Genomic DNA, 17689 nt, shown 5'->3' on the forward strand with positions numbered 1-17689 from the left:
GCCAGTTATCAAATCAGAGTATGCTGAAGATATTGTCACAACTTTATAATTATATGGGGATTTGGGGGGAAATTGGATAAAAACTTTTGAAAACAAATGAGAAGGCTCATGGGGAAGATATTGTGTGGGTAGCTTTTTAAAATGTATGTTGTAAAATGCTTTATTTGTTTTAAAGAAGTTGTTTTATCTGTGTTCTGGAGTCTCCTCCTCAGGAATACATTGCTCCTTTGGTTTGTTGAGAAGATTGTTCTTTTAGGTCTGTTTCAGATCCTGCACAGAAATTCCATTATTTATTATTATTTATTGCATATATATCCCCCCCTTTTTCTCCAAGGAGCTCAGGGTGGTTCACATGGTTCTCCCTAACCTCATTTAATCACCATAGCCACTCTATGAGGTAGGTTAGGATGAGAGTCAGTGACTGGCCCATTGAGCTGAGTAGGGATTTGCACTCTGGCCTCCCAGGTCCTAGTCCAGCACTCTTAACAACTGTGTCATACTGACATCACCTGTGTGTTACACAATGTCTAATGAGGACTAGTCCTTCCATTGGGCATGCTGGGTCAAGTGCTAGATTTTGGGGAAACCATTAAAGAGTACCTCTTTCCTCACTTGAGGAGAAGTAGCAGGGCTTCCATATGTAAGACTTCAAGATTTCCTGCAGGAATCGAAGGCAATTCTGTTTCTTTGCAACTATGTTAGGATTAGAGATTCCCACCACCACCACCGCTGTATAACATAGGTATAGTGATTTCTCATTTTGCTTTTGTCGCATGCAGCCATAATGGTTGCTTATGGTACAGAATGTTTTCAGGGCTACACATTAATTCCAGCTGTTTTTGCTGCCAGTGATTTGGCCTTTTAAGTGGTATGTTCCTGTAAATACAGGCTATGGAGCCATGGTAAAGCTGCTCTTCAATAATACTGTTCCTTAAAGGATACTTGAGTTAGCTAGCTCTGTCGGTTCTCCTGTGCATGCCCTTAGAAATTTGTTGCTTATCAGCTCCCAAAACGTGTAAAGTTCAGTCATTTTGTAGAATTATTTTTTGATTTAAACAACTCTGTAGAGCAGGGGTTGGCAAACTTACCTCAGGCCGGTTCCTCCAGCGCTGATCGTGCGGTGGGCTGGAGGGTGGGGGAGTGCGTGCCCATACACACATGCTGTTTCCGGCGCACTTCCGGGTCGGCGGAGTGCCGGAAATAGCTTGTGTGCATGTGCACAGGCCTCCTCAGACCTGGAAGTGTGCCGGAAATTATGCTTGCAATTGCGCACAAGATATTTCCGATGCTCCGCTGACCCGGAAGTGGGCAGCCGTGCCGTGCTGTGCTGTGCCGTGCCAGTAAGAGCGGGCGGCGGCAGCAAGCGGTGGGGGGCGTCGCGGGCCGGATAACTGAGTCCCTCGGGCTGCATCCGGCCCGCGGGCCTTAGTTTGGGGACCCCTGCTGTAGAGTATTGAGACTCTTGTAGATAAAAAAAATTAAGTAGATTGAATGCAATTTATTCTTTTAAACATGAGAAAATTCAATACAGTACAATTTTGTCTGCTTTTCACTGAAATATAATGGACTGCATAAGAGGCAGGGATATTCTGCTGTAATGAGCATTGGTACCTGGAAAACCTTGGATGTTTTGATGCTAATTTTCATAGTAGGATATCGGCCTACTATGATGTGCACTTTTGGTGTGTGCAGCCTTGAGAAACATTTCTTGTCGAGTTTTATATATTTATATTTATTTGTTTGTTTATCTATATATATGCTGTTCTAAATCACTTAGTATTTAAAAATGTCTGTGCAGTATACAATAAAGTAATATTAAAACAATTGACCAAATACAGTGTTGTGCTATATTAAAACCAGTTAGTTGTATACTTGTTCTTCTGGTGAAATATTTTGCCCTAGTGGAACATTGCTGCACAAGAGAATGCATAAGCGGTTTGTAGACAACTTTGTCCTACAATAGAATTCTTTGCAATTTTGTGAACACTCACCTTAAAATAAGCCCTATTGAACTCAATGGGATTTTCTTGCTTCTGATTAGACTTGCATAGGAGATCAGTATAAAACCTTAATGTTCATTTTACATATTAATATATAATAAACATTTGCTGTTTAGCCTGTGGATAGCTTTGAAAAAAGAGTGCCATGTGAGAGCCTGTTACTACTTTTGTTACATTTATGTACAAAAATGAAAACATCTCTGTCTGTCTGTCTGTAATTGTGTGTTGATTTTAGAATATAATCAGCTTACAGTGCCTCAGGCACAGAAGTGCAAGCAAGAAGGAGCAAAGACCACACACAATTTTTGTTTATTATAATCATAATGGGGATTGACCTGGCATAATATAGCTGGATACTGGAATAGGGTAGCCCAATTGCTGGCCAATGTCACATATCAAGCCTGCTGGCTGGGATCTGAAGGGAGGGAGTTGTCAGAATGTAGGGAATGGTTCAGCTTGGTTCAGGCCATTACAGTAAGCCCCCACATGAACCTGGGTGCAAGAGAGCCAGCTCCAGCCCCTGAGGTAGAGTTGAGGCCTTAGGATAGCCCCACCCGAGCTCCCTTGTGGGGTCCCCTTATTAAACTATGTACCCTGCCCCTTCCCCACCAATATTGCAAGTTGTGACAGAGCATATCTTCAAAAAAAATTGTTGTTGTTGAGAACAAAACAAGTATAGTCAGTGCTTTTTTCCAGGGGGCACTCAAGGGTACCTAGTACTGGCACCCCTTTTGTTGTTGTTAAAAAGTGTGGCATTTACTGTAACAACTTCGTGGTGATTATAGGCACCTACTTTTCTAGAAAAAAAAGTACTGAGTATACTTTATAAACTACCAACTATGCATGTTGCTATGAGAAGGCGAAAATCTCATCATGAATTAGCCAGTTGTGTGGTGAGTAAAATTCCTCCCTAGCCCTCTTCAACAAGTGACTGAAGTAAACCCATAGCAAGCCTGTTTTATTTTCTTTTTAACTGAGGGAGAGTGAGCAGGGAAGATGCTGCCAACACTGACACTTAGCTGTGGTCTCTGCTGCAATTTATACATATGGAGTGGACTGAAGTGATCAAGTCTATTGCTGTGGTCCATGCAGTACGTTGAAAAATATTCAACTTTTTTTTACTGTACCTGCCTTGATCTTATAACAATGTAAATGACTATGCTTCTTTCAATATCCTGGCATAATAAAAATGTCACTGCTGCCGTTTGCCCCAAGATCAATATCTCCTACTTCTGAATAATCATGAGTGAGTCACTATTCGTTTTGGCTTTTAAGCAGCAGCAGGAGACCATTATGCAGCAAAATGTCCTATTTCCATTATTACTTTTAGGTCTTCCTCAGTTCATGTAAGCATCACAGGTGGTGACTGGGCATTTTTTGATAAATTCTGTCATTCGTCTCTCTCTCTCAGACACGCCCACCCCCACCCTCTCTCTCTCTCACACACACACATTTTACAAACTTTAAAACATCCAATGACTTCCCTCCTTCTTCTTCCATGGTTCATATCACAAATCATAGTTTCCTGCATATTTTTCTGTAACCATTCAAATCAATTTTCCACTTTTACGTAAATCAAATATTATTTACTCTAGATTCAGATATGTAGCCATGTTGGTCTGATGCAGTCGAAATTAAAAAATTAAAAAATAGTCCAGTAGCACCTTAGAGACCAATTAAGTTAGTTCTCGGTATAAGCTTTCGTGTGCATGCACATTTCTTCAGATAGGAAGAAGAATTATGCATGCACATGAAAGCTTATACCCAGAACTACCGGTAACTTAGTCTCTAAGGTGCTACTGGACTATTATTATTTTTTAATTATTTACTCTGTTGAATTTATTTTAATGCTGCCAGCGTTTTCAACCGTGTACAATTATTTTCCATATATTCAATAAATATTTTCCACTCTTCCTTAAATATATGTTCTTCGTGATCGCTTATTCTGTAGGTTAAAACTGCAAGTTCTGCATATTCTAACACCTTAAGTTGCCAATCCTCTTTACAAGGGACCTTGCTCACTTTCCATTTTGGGGCCAACAAAACACAGGCTGCTATGTCATTCCTACTAACAGTGAAATTGGCATCTATTCAGAAGGCCCCTGCAGTTAGTTAATATTTTATTATTATGCATCTTAACAACACATGAATTTCACCACTTATGAAAACCTGTTACAATTGACAAGATGCCCCCTTTCCCTTACCTTAAACCTCTATATATTTTAGTACAGTGGTACCTCTTGTTCCGGAGGTCCGTTCTTAACCTGAAGCACCACTTTAGCTAATGGGACCAACCGCTAACACTGCGCCACCAGAGCACGATTTCTGTTCTTATCCTGAAGTAAAGTTCTTAACCCAAGGTACTATTTCTGGGTTAGTGGAGTCTGTAACCTGAAGCGTCTGTAACCCGAGGTACCAGTGTACTGAATTCAAAGTGACAATTAGGGCCACACATTCTATTTACTTCCTATATTATTGGCTCTCTACTGCCTTCCAGGCAACTGAGAAAACTGTTGAAAAAAGGCAGGAAACATTGAACAGATAAAACGGGTGGTGGATGTTGATCTGGGATGAGATTTTGGTAACAAGGGATTTGAATTCTCTGGTAACTATAAGCTTCGGAGAAACACAATGGTCGGTAATGTAAAAATGGAATGTTTGTTACAAATCAACCGAAGCTTTCTTTTTCTTGCTTACACCTTTCCAGTTCACCCCAGTATAGCTGCTGAAGTTCACATTTTGTTTAAACAAACTGTAAAACTTGATTTGCATTCATTGATTATAGAATGCATACTCTGGGGCCATAGAATTTTTCATGTAGCCTAGGAACTAAAAACAATGCAACAAAATTTGAATAGTTCATTTAAAAACAAAACCTGTGTTTTTACAGAAACAATGAGTTTTGCATTGAATGACTAGGAATGTGTCGCGTCGTCTTTTTTTAAAAAAAAATCTTTTGTTTGGCTATTTTAGTGCTGAAAATTAAGTTTGTCTGAAAAATGCTGGAAAGATTCCAAATCCAAATGATTCAAGTTAAATTTTGAGCAGCGGAGAAAGATAGTAGTACAACCAATTGGGCTTTATAGAGTGGTACAGTTAATAAACTTACAGCATTTAGAAAATAAATCACTCGCGATGTTTAAAAAAAATGCATTTTGAAATGTAGAAGTTAAAATGATAAACATAAGAGCAAAACATTAAGTGCTTTGAGATAAAGTAAGAAAAATATTTCATCTGCTGATCAGTCCTGAATTTAGTTTCATGGCATTGACTTCAGATTTGGAAACTGATTCAAAATGAATATTTGTAAAATTGTTTGGCTGTATCCATTGTAGGAGGGAAAGGAAAGGTCTAAACTAATAAACTATTGTTTATTAGATATCAGTTGTGGAGCACTCCATTTCAGAAGTGTGGTAATGTTTCGATCCAAATCTAGATCCCTCCCCAATGTAGCTGCTACCGGTATTTAGTATTGCTCAAGGACCCATAACACGCTTAACACAATGTTTATATTGGATCCCAGAGCTCTCTGGCTGTTCCCAAGGACTGAGAATGGAGTTCAGGTTTTAGATGCTAAAAAATATGGATGCACCTATCATTTATTGCTGTTTATTCCTTCTTGGGTATCAGCTGTGATGTGATTTAGGTAGTACCTTAAGCATATAGCGATGCTCAGAAATGAGTTATAACTCGTGCCTAGATGCCTATCATTTATTTTAGGTGAATAAGTAAGAATCCTATCTAATGTTTGACAGTGCCATAAGCACAGCAATAGTTTATTCTCATCCATTATTTTGCAGGTCCTTGGGTATTCTTTTTGTTCCTTTAAGATTCAAGCACACGAGATTCTATAGTGCTTAGTGACCTTTATAGAACTGTAGTTTGTCCTTCAGAACACAGATAATAATTATCCTAGGGAGTCATAGTGCACAGAGTCTGCACTGATCTTGCATAAATCACACCTTTAATTTGCTCCAGTGATGGCAGTCTGAAAAATTATATGCCTATACTACCATTCAGCATCTGGTCCATTCTCTTTAAGGAGCACTTAGCTGCTCCCCATTTTTTTCCAAGGCAGTTTCTTGCTCTCTAATCTTTCAGCAAAAATGTCTAGTCATTGCATGGATGCTGCTGCAACTTTTGATGGAAGAGGCAAATAAGACTTCACAGAGGTTTAGTAAAACAATGAGGCAAAGAAAGCTTACTCTGAATTAATAACTGTTCATGACTTCTCTGCTAGGGAGAGACCAAAACATCTCAGCTCTAGAGTTTATGCCATCACTCTTTGCCTTGGTCTCTCACAATAATTTTGTACTGAACACAGTTTATATGATCCTAGGCAGAGATTATTCCAAATTCAGATTGTATTCTTGTATTATAACTTTTTTATATAGCTTCTTTAGCTGATCAAGTATTCATGGCAATTTATTTTACAATCCATGTATTTTCATATAATTATATCATCACTTATCTTGCACGATAAATGGGCATTTTAAGACAGTTTACTTTCCATTTCAAATGACTTAAGAGGTGTGAGTTACCTGTCCTTTTTTCCTATGAGACGGTTTCAATGCAGTTTGTGGTGGAAGTCAGTTTTCTTCTGATTGTTGCCATAAAATGTTTCCAAACCTCACAAAATTTCTTCCTCTTCAGCATTCAAGCATTATTAGCTCCTAAAATGTGTAAGGTTTACAATTAGTTCAGCCATTTTGTACACCTGTTGTTTTTTATTTGAACTGAACTGTAGAGTAATGATATTTTTGTAGATTAAAAAAAAGTTAAGTAGATTGAACTGGGGATGTTTAGCCTGGAAAAGAGGGGGCATCTCTTCAAGTATCTAAAGGGCTGACACATGGATGATGGAGCAAGCTTGTTTCCTCTACTTCAGAGAGTATGACCCAAACCAATGGCTTCAAGTTACAAGAAAAGAGATTCTGACCAAACATCAGGAAGCACTTTCCAGTGGTAAGAGCTGCTTGACAGTAGAATCAAGTCCATTGGAAGATAGTGGACTCTCTTTCCTTGGAGGTTTTTAAGCAGAGGTTGGATGGCCATCTGTGATGGATGCTTTAGTTGAGATTCCCACATTTCAGGGCACTGACCTATTTGATCCTCTGGGTCCCTTCTGACTCTACAATTCTATGATTCTGTGATTCAGTGTTTGGTATTTTATTGCTGTTTTTATATTGCTGGTTTCAATCAGTGCTGTTAGCCTCCTTAATTCACTTGCTCTTTCCATTGCATATATAACTGATATGTTTGAGGGAAAAGATCGCCGACAAAACATTTTGAAAAAAATGATAATATACTTTTAAATAAATAGAAAATATACAGTGAGAACCTGTAAATTGATAAATATCTCTGGCCACTGTAAACGTATTCACTCAACAGCAAGTTCCGGTCCTTCAAGTCCTTCATCCCCATCTCCCTCTGTTAGGGCTCCTCTCCACTCTTTCTTACTAACTTATCTCTCAAGGAATTATTGTTTAGGACCCAAACCAAGAGCTAAACCCCTCCCCTGCTAGGCTCCAGATAAAATGAGCAGTACTAGATCTTATCCGGTCTCCGCTTCACCATCAATTAAATTACCCATTCTTCCACCTCACCCCTATAGTATGCAGCAAGGACACTTCTTCCTGATCCTCCTCCACATAAAGGGAATGCTCCAGTCTGTCCAGAGAATGAGAGATTAGGCTAACACACACACACACAAATTTACAATGTGGCAAAAGATAAAAATCATCTGGTCAGTTCCATGTACTGCATGGCTAATGGAAAAGACACATAAGGTAATTGTTTCCTAAAAGCTTTTATCTGTAAACTCAGAATAAATGGAAGACTGTCATCTAAAGGACAGTGGATTGCTGATTTGATCTTAAGCCTCATGTCTCTTTATATTAGCATATTCGGATTCAGGCTCCCTCAAATGCAATAAGTCAGCAAAGACAATTTGTGAAACCCATTCTATGACGTAACTTTTTGCAACTTTTTTCTGATACAGGTGAACTATTGTTAGATTTTATTTCAATTAGAAAATGTTATATATTTTTTAATATTGCATTTTGCACAAAACATGCGTAATATAGTAGGTATGCCTTCTGTTAAAGACACTATTTGCAATTTAGCATAATTTTCAATTTCTTATTAAACTGAACAATCTGGTTACCATATTCAATTTTCCCCAAGCTGTTTTGTATTCAGTTGTATTCTGCACAAAAATAAGCTTTTAAAATAGAAAAGAGGAAAAATATTGTACTTAAGCAGAACTCCCCCAAAGCCTGATTATTAAATTCAATCAATCAATCAATCAATCAATCAATGTAAATCATTGCAGAGTTGTAGAGCAGCCACATGTTTCTTCACCTGATCTATGACTTTGCCTGCCAAGCTAGTTGGTTTGCACAGCTAAACCATGATTTCCTGGACTGTGTTTACTGACAATAAACCATAATGTGTCTTAACCATGGATTGTTTGAACACCCTACTCCATAAATTAATCCAGCTATAAAGACAAGAGGCAAGAGTAGCTGGAAAGCAAAACAAACATTGGGGAAAATATTACTTGTTTCTGCAGTCATCTGGAGACAACCTGTGTTTAATGTGTGGTTTCTTAAACAACTCATGTCCTTAGTGTTATATGCAAACCAGGCCACAGAGTGGCCTCTTCTTTTCTCTGAAGTTGAAGAAATGACAGCTAGGATTCTCCTCCTTCTGATTGATCTGGTATCGCTGTTGCACAGGCAGAGAGGATAGAAACACTCTCATTTTCTCTCTACCCAGGCTATCCTCTGCTGCTTCTGGTTGAGGGTGGTGAATATTTTTCAGTCCATTTGTGTATAAAGTAGAAAGTTGTCACTATGCCTCCAGTCTATCTATTTCAGCATCCTATTTCTCAATGAATTTAGGAAAGCAACTGATGTTTGATGTGGTGTTACCCCCATTGATGGGTTGTGCTGCAAGGCTCCATAGCAGGGGTGGGGAATCTTTTTGGTCTAGTGGGCCTGATCCTTATTGGACCCTGACAACAGCCCTACTCTTGGAACTTCCCAAGCCACAAACATGGGGCTGACAGAGTTGCTTTATATAGGGATTAGCTGCATGATTGAATTCCTCACAGAGACCTTGGTCATGTAGCCAATACAGCTACCTGCCCCACACCCGATGACGCAAATGATGTCAGAGGTTAGAAAGTTGAGTATGGGGAAAACAGCCTTGTGGGCCAAATTTGGCCCATGGGTCAGAAGTGCCCTATCCGTAACCTGAAGGCCTGTATGGTCCACACAAAATTGAGGCTGAATGTGTCTGTAATGGTGAGCACCACATTGTGCAACTCTGTCAGGCGATCTATGCCCTAGATGACGAGGTGGTGTTATGTGGTTTTAAGTGGATGCAACAAGAATGCCTCTAACATTACCAAAACATATTTTTTTTTAGTTAGACAACTGCTTTGCGGAGTTGCTGTGCTAGCGTCTGACGCTTGATCACTTGATCAAAACCTAGCCCAGGCCAGCTCAGAAAATCTCCCAAGTCTAAGGAAAGGCTACATACTACAGTGCACTTGTATTATGAATCCTACTATGTTCTGGAGATATGGAAAGGAATCACATAGGCCTTCAGCTTGTTCTCCCTCTGCCCCTTCCCCCACGTACAAAGGGAAGAGATTTCAAGTTTCTTGTTAGTGAGAAACCAGTTTCCCTTTGCATCTTAGCATGGCAAACTATGGCCTGGGCAAACACCATTTGCCACATTAGCACACTTCCAATCTCCCCATGGTCTGCTCTCCTGTTTGAATGCTATACCAAATGGATTATCCCATGGTTCAGTTACAAAAGAGCTACAAATCCATCAGCTAAGGATTTCTACTAGAAAGGATTCTAGTAGAAATAAAGGCTATATTCACTTGACTGGCAAGATGAAGACCATCACAATATAAGCATCTACTATGAACATACTATCAGAATGTCTAAAAAGTTTTATTTCATTGATTTTTTGGGGTTGCAGACACCTTGTCATTAAGCTTAATCTCACAATGAATAGCTAATCATTGCAGCTTTATATTTCTGCGTTATCCCAGTTGCACAGGAAGAAGAAAAAGGGAAATAACATTGGACACAGTAGTTTTTATTGGTAGAGAATATAACCTGTTGTCATGGAGATCAGCATGGAGCTTGCTTATGTGAGATGTTTGCTGCCATAGCTCTGTAAAAGCAGCATCTTAATGGAGAGTGAGGTCAGTGTTTGATCATAATAAATAGCTTTCATAGGCCTTAGAGAGGGAGAAGAGGATACTTTATTTCCATTTACCCTTCAAGCATTCACTTTTCAAATTCCATATACAGTGGAACCTCAGTTTTCAATCATCTTGGAAGTCGAACGTTTCAGCTTTTGAACGCCGAAAACCCAGAAGTAACTGCTTCAGTTTTCGAATGATTTTCAGAAGCTGAATGTGCCACACAGCTTCCATTTGGAGTTTCCCTATTGTATTGAGGCTTCTGCTTTCAGATTTCGGTTTTTGAACATTTAGGACAGGCATAGGCAAACTCAGCCCTCCAGATGTTTTGGGACTACAACTCCCATCATCCCTAGCTAATAGGACCAGTGGTCAGGGATGATGGGAGTTGTAGTCTCAAAACATCTGGAGGGCTGAGTTTGCTGATGACTGGTTTAGGAAGTTGAACAGTCTTCCGGAACGGTTTACGTTCGAAAACTGAGGTTCCACTGTAAAATGTATCCTTTCATGAAGATTTTTGGTGTCCAGTTATTTCCTTTTTTTAAAAAAAGAAAAGTTGCTGTACCTTTACTGGTCAGCCATTGGATGGATGCTATAGAATATTTAATTTATTACATTTAGATTTCTTAGGAGCTTCCACCAAGGAGCTCATGGTGGCATTCATTACCTCACTCCTCATTTTATTCCCACAACAATCCTTCAATGTAGGTGTCTGGGTGAGGGGTGGTGACTGGCCCAAGGTCACCCAGTGAGTTTCATGGCAGAGTTAGGGACTTGAACCCAGGCCTTTCCAGGATATTGTTTGACACTAAAATTATGAGGCACTTCAAGTTAAGTGTTGTTGTTTTTAAATGCTGCATGTTTATGAATTTGGAACAAAGGTATTTAGGTACTGATGCTAGTTTGTAAGCTAACAACTCACATCCAAAAGAGTAACAATTTGTTTCTGGAGCAAGATACAGAATATCCAAATAAATACAGCTGACAAGGCAAGTAAGATCCATTGTTCTACTGTATATAAATTCGGCATGCAACAATAACCTGTTTGTGCAGTGGGAAAATAGCTACTGTATCTATTTTAATATATTCAATTGGTAGAAATAGAGTAGGAATGTGACTCTCTCTGGAACTTGATAAAATTTAGCGATAGTGCTGAAAGAGCTATTGGGCTACAAAAATATTATTGAAGGAAAGTGTTAAGTACAACAAAACAGCACACACAGAAAACATATTCTTGTATTTTACACTTTATGCTACATCAACATATAAGGTGCAGAAGTAACAGCCATTTCTTTTCAGCTCTCTGATTTCCAGTTCAGGCATTTCAAAGACTTGCTCTCCAATTTGCCTTTTTCTAAAAATGATTTCATGGAATGAATTGTGACCCCACTGCTTCTGTAAAGCAAATATGCTCTGCTGTCATCCACTACCAATGTGCTTGGGAGTAAGTCCTACCCAACTCAGTGGGACTCATTTTTGCGTAGTGTGCAGGATTCTACTATTAGGATGGTATGAAAAAGATCCACATTTTATGTGCTGTAAATAAAACAAACAAGGTTGTTTTCCAGCTCTGTACTAATTGAGGCACCTCTGTTCTATGTATTTAATTAATGTACTTTTCTTTCTGAAATGCTTTTGGCTGTTTGTCAAGTACTTGGCTACTCTTTCATCTTGGATGTTAATTGACTGTTGTCTGCCAATTAGCATGGCCTGATGGATTTCCTTGTGAGCTATTCTGGCTCCCAAATAATTCAATTTGTCTTCTAAATTAACGAATCTAAACATTTATATTTTGTAGATAAATGTTTGCTCCACTAAGAACAGAGCTACATGAAGTTCTGTCACAACTCCCACCACACTGTGACCAGATCGTAACGAATGACCCCCATCTCCGATACTAATTATTATTATTATTATTATTATTATTATTATTATTATTATTCTGGAAGGAGTACAATTGAAGTGTATAAATGCCTTAGTTTACCAACCAGTAGCTATGCTTAAGAGTGGTACAAAGCAGCGGAAAGCTTCACAAAATATATTTTACTATAATTAACAATGTAAAAAGATGGTAATACTAATTCATATGTTGAACTTTACTTGGCACTGAGGACTCTACTTGCAGTCTTCACTCAGGTCCACAGCCTCTTCTATCAGGCTTCTATCAGGACTTTTGCTGTAATCTTCAGTGCCAGCAATCTCTGCTTCGTCAGGTACTCAGCAACCCTACTGAATTGGTTTTAGAACTTTCTCGAAGGCTACCTCTGGGACACTCACTTTCCCCCAGAGATCTCCTCAGCTTCTGTGAGTCATTTCAGTTGTTGGATTCTGTCAGGTGTCTCAAACCTCTAAGCCTTTATGTTCTCTGCTTGGCATCAGGTTCCAGCTCTACTGCTTCTGTCCTTTTCTTTGCTCACTTACTTACTGTGACAGACCCACCAACTGACCTTGATTGTGGCTTGAGATTGCCTTTTAATTTCCCACCAGTCATTCCAATTTGGGTTGAATTCCCTTTCCCCATCAGGTTCAATGACAGGAGACAAAATGTCCACTGATTAGACTAATCAAATCCTACAAATTTTCAGTTGCCTGTGGCTGTATATACTTTTCTGAGTTGTTTTTTTTTGGGGGGGGGGGAGTAGACTCTTTGCAAGATCCTTCTAACCCCTGGATCCAGCAAATGTTAAAATAAAAGCCAGACTAGCTTCCTGTGTTGAGGGAATCACCTGGGTGATGTGTCATATCCTGCACTGCAGGGGGTTGGACTAGATGACCCTTGGTGTTCCTTCCAGCTCTACAATTCTATGATTCTATAAAGAGAAGAAAGGAAAGGGGACTCTGTGTGAGATGGCAATGGGTGGTACCTTTCCCTCAACTCAGAGATAGTTGGAAGGGCAAAACCTGTGTTTAGAGTTGAAAGGTGCAGTGCTGTTTGAATCCAGCACTGTGGCTATGGGAGAAACAAGATTTTTGGGGGGTGTTGATGCTGCGAACCCCTTTATTGTAGCCTCAGGTTTCATAAATGTCTTAATAAACCACATATCATAAAGACAACCACCCATGGTGTCATTTCCACTATGCCTCATTGCAAAAGGAAACACAAAGCCTGGAATCTCACACCTCTCGGAGATTGGGGTGGTGTGCAACAATACTGCAATGACAGAGCCTTCCTCCCAGAGCTACAGTTAAAACAGTGTGAGCCACCTGCTGATCTCCTGTTGATCCCTCGCATATAAAAGTCAAGACAGTTTATATGCTGTGTACCCTTTACATTCAGTTGTGTGGATTCCCTTACACATTTCTTCAAACCAAAACTTTACTACAGATATAGAATTTTTAAAAGCTTTAAATAAGGAAAAATGAAATGGAACAGACATGTGCCTTTCATTCTTATATGTGTCATATATTGCATTTGAGGGTTAAATGTACTTTAATCAGTATGGAAAGAAGGAAGTCTAATCAAAGTGCTTAAATTTGATTGAGATTCTTTGGGGGGGGGGAGGATGATCAAAGATGGTAACTGTGAGCCTCATTCTATATTTTCCTGGTGTAAACAATTACCTATTCTCCTTTGCGGTTTGGAAAGGTGGTGACAGCATCTCTTTACTTCTGCTTCTTTCTTATCTCTAGATTTTTTTTCTTTAACCCCCCCCCCCCAATAGAACTTAGTATTGGGTGAGGCTTTGTTTTTATATACATTGGCCCTTGTCATAATTTTGTTTTTGTTACACGCATAGCTTATACACCAGCTTTTCATAACAATTGCTCATTTAGTTGACATTAACATGCCCACCTCTCTAGAAATTGATACTGTATATACTTTCCAAATAAGTAACCATGTTAATACTAACATATTACCACTAACTTTCTGAAGCAGAAATAGGAGTTCTAAAACAGAATCATTAAATGTTGAAGAGGAATATAGGCTTCTGAGTCAAGGTGGAAAACATTAAATCTCAAGCAAGCTGTGTGATTTATTTGAGCAACCAGGAAGTCACGGACTGAGAGTCCAGCAAAATCCTTTATGGATAATATTGCTAGGTGTTTTTTCTCTTCTTTGTAGGACCTGTGTGACATTCATCACATGATGTTATACACATCTTCCAACGCCGTGCAGCCCAGACCAATGTGGTGTAGTGGAAGGCTGCACTGGCCTGTGCAATGTTGGGAGATGTAGCACAGGCTGGTTCAGCCTTCTGCTAGACCATGCCAGTCCCCACGGTGTCAGGAGATGCTGCAGGGACTGGCTTGGTTTGGTGTGAGGTTGCACCAGCCTGTGGAACATCTCCTGACACCATGTGAGCCAGTGCAGCTTTCAGCTAGGCCTTGCACCTGGCTGCGCCTGTCTCCACTGATGCTGCACTATGCTTGATTTGGCCTCCTTTGCTCCTTGAATATTTGGGGGGCTGAACCCTTTGCTAAGGAATATTGGGGCTGATGACATCTCTGCCCCCTAGATTTGGCATGCCTGACTCATGTATAGCCTGTAAATTGTGCTTGGAAATGTGTAAATGATTTAATTATAAAAGCATGCTTTAGCTGACAGGCTAGTGTAACTTGTACATGTTGCACAGCAACATGTACATGTTTGCAGGCTGGGGGTGAAGGAAACAACAAAAATATACTTTGCTGTTCATACCTTTTGTAAAACTGCAAATGAATACTGAAGCTTCCTTAGCCTTAACCTAGTATTAAATGTTGGTGCACTCTCGCATGCTATTAATGATCTCCAGGTAATTTAGGCATGAGCAAAGAAGCAACAGAAGGTGACCGTGACATGCTCAAACAAGTCCAAAACTAGGTTGTTACTTGGATGCATTGATTAACGTTGTAGGAAACTAAAGAAAAATTCCAGAGCTGAATAAGAGATACGTCTGACGGGGAAAATATAGAAATAGTACTGTATTTTATACTGTTGCCATAGATGTTCGTAACCTAAATGCGTTTGACATATGCCTTAGCAATTAGCAAGTAACATCTGTAAATGCATTAATATTTATTGCAGTATCTTTACATATGCATTGTGAAATGAACATAATTTTGCTCTTTTTTGTGCATCGGTTTCAGCTTATCAATTCTAACTGAGATGTTGTGTGGGGACATGGTGAGCCACTGATTGCAGCTCTATCGCTGCTTGTACCAGTGGTGCAGTTATGCTTTTAAAAGTACACAGAAAAGTCCAGTAAACACCTCTCCCACCCATTGTGCCCACAACCATTTTTAGATATTCTCCTCTACTTCCCCCCACCTCCCTGGCTTTTGCGCCTCTGTCCAATTAAAAAAACCAAACAAAACTTGCTGAACGATTCAACTTGACTGTAGTTGGGTGCACTTGTTTCTCCATATACACAAGGAAAAAACTGTAGGTCATCCAACTATGATCTGTCCTACTAAGATGGTTTCCCTCTCAGAACATCACCACCTTCTCTCTTTTTTTGCTGCTTCTCAGGATGAAAATAAACAGGTGCTTCATATTTAAGATATTGCTGGGTGGTGTTGTCTAGAATCCTTACTGGAAACACAACAAATCCAAGCCTTGCTTGATGGTTGGTGTCCCTCAAGGACTTTATCATTGGCAAGTTTCTGTAATAATATGCCCACTTGTGTTGGGAGTTAAGTGCCATTCCAACTAGGAGGCATCTTTCTGCTGACTTGGGCATAACTACTGCTTAAGCAATACTTTCCTTTGACCACTGCTTGTGTCTGTGTATGTATACGTACATCATACATAACAATATCCAGCTGAGTTTTAGGGTCAGGCTGCATTTATATGAGTCAAGATAGTTTTATGCCTAGATGTACACGATTTTCTTTGATTTTTAAATATGCTTTAAATATTGTTGGACAATGTCTAGGATATATACCTGTAGTTCTTCCTCATGTCCTTGGTGGTGCAGAGCAACATTCAGAAGCTACAGAGACCATCAGCTTTCTCTCTTCCCCGGATTTGACATTTATTAAGTCATTTTAAACAATGGCTAGAAACCAAAGAAACGCATAATTAGTTCCACATGCCCTAAGGGGCTTCTAACTTCTTTTCTTGGACAACAGATTGTGGGGATTTTTAAAATTATGATTAAAGCATAAAGATCTGCTGTGGAAAGAAGAAATAACTAAAATTCCTGAGGTCTTGAGCCTGCTTAAAGTAGTTCTTTGGATACCAGCTGGTAATCCTTCAATGACATGAACTTTGTAGGTTTTCAGAAGCTGAGAGTTAAAGCAAAAGATAATGCTGTGCAAATTTTAATTTTCTGGTTTAGACAGAAGCTAAGCAACCTTTACTATTCTTTTTACAGAATGAGAAATCTCCAGGCCGCTCAACAAGCCGCTCAAGTAACATTTCAAAGGTAAGTTACGAACTACTCTCAGGCAGACCTACTGTGACATATACTGTTTTTGCTGTAATCTGATGCGCACTTACTAGGGAGTGAGTCCCATTGAATACAGTAGAATGTAAACATGAGTAGGATTTGGCTGCATGTTTAAATGGGCTTTGTAATACTTTGAGTATGTTTTCATTTAACACTAACCTGTGGTTTAGCATTACAAGAATGAGCTGAAGCAAGCCTTGATTGCAGACACCTCTCCCATACCCCCTATTCCTCTCAACAAGGAGAAAGTCTGGAAGCTTCTCTTTTGCTGTGTTGTCTAAATAGTAAACTGTGGTTAATCTCAACTATGGTTTGTTCAAGTGAGCTATAAACTATGGTTTGAAATTGAATTGTTTCTGCAAACCATAGTTAAGATTAACCATATTTTGTCCCGGTTCAGATTTCATGAAAAGCTGTGGTTAATTTAAAACAGAAGTGAAAGCTTCCCAATACCTTCTTGTGGCTGCACTGGAGGCATGGATCCCTAAGAATCACTATGGCTTGCTCTCATAGTACTAAAGCAAAGTTTTACCTTATACTCCTCTCTTCACCCAAGGCCAAGATGCGTCACTCTGGAAACAAGCCACTTCTCACTGAATTCAACAGTATAAAGTCCATTGGCTTCACCAGATCTGAATATTGCTCTCTCAAACCTTCCGTTCCCTATATATGTGTTTGTTTGTGTGTCTAAATTCATTTTGCAGACTCTTGACAAATTGCCTTCCATATATTTTCACATTTCAAAAGCAGGTTGAAGATGTAGATATTCAGTCTGCTCCATAATGTTTGTGGTGCCAAGAGCACAGGAGATTATGGAAGCAGATTAATAAGTTTTATAATAATAGTCATTTGGAGTATGAAAATTAGATTAGGTGAAAACTCTGAGTAAATTGAGAAAGAAATTGATTTCCTGAGTCTGAATGAGTAAGGAAGAAATAGCTGCATTTTGTGGCCATGAAACAGTTGTCCAAGCTGCTGAGCAAGATACGAGGAGGTGAGGGCAATATTAACAGTAACTTATTACACCTGAAGGCACGGTAGTTGCTAGGTGTTTGTGGAAGCAGCAGCATTCTAGAGTAAACCTGCCA

General features: G+C 39.3%; 1 protein-coding gene across 6 annotated transcripts in view; it reads left to right on the plus strand.

Annotated features, from left to right (window-relative positions):
• Positions 1-17689, plus strand: part of MARCHF1 (membrane associated ring-CH-type finger 1) — a 122080-nt gene that overhangs the window by 59205 nt on the left and 45186 nt on the right. For all 6 annotated transcript variants that reach the window (XM_033159963.1, XM_033159965.1, XM_033159961.1 and 3 more), the window contains one exon: positions 16527-16577. In XM_033159963.1, the coding sequence (XP_033015854.1) occupies positions 16527-16577 (51 nt within the window). The remainder of the gene's footprint in view (positions 1-16526; positions 16578-17689) is intronic.

Source organism: Lacerta agilis, chromosome 9 (genome assembly GCF_009819535.1).
Source record: "Lacerta agilis isolate rLacAgi1 chromosome 9, rLacAgi1.pri, whole genome shotgun sequence".
NCBI classification, from domain to species: Eukaryota; Metazoa; Chordata; class Lepidosauria; order Squamata; family Lacertidae; genus Lacerta; species Lacerta agilis.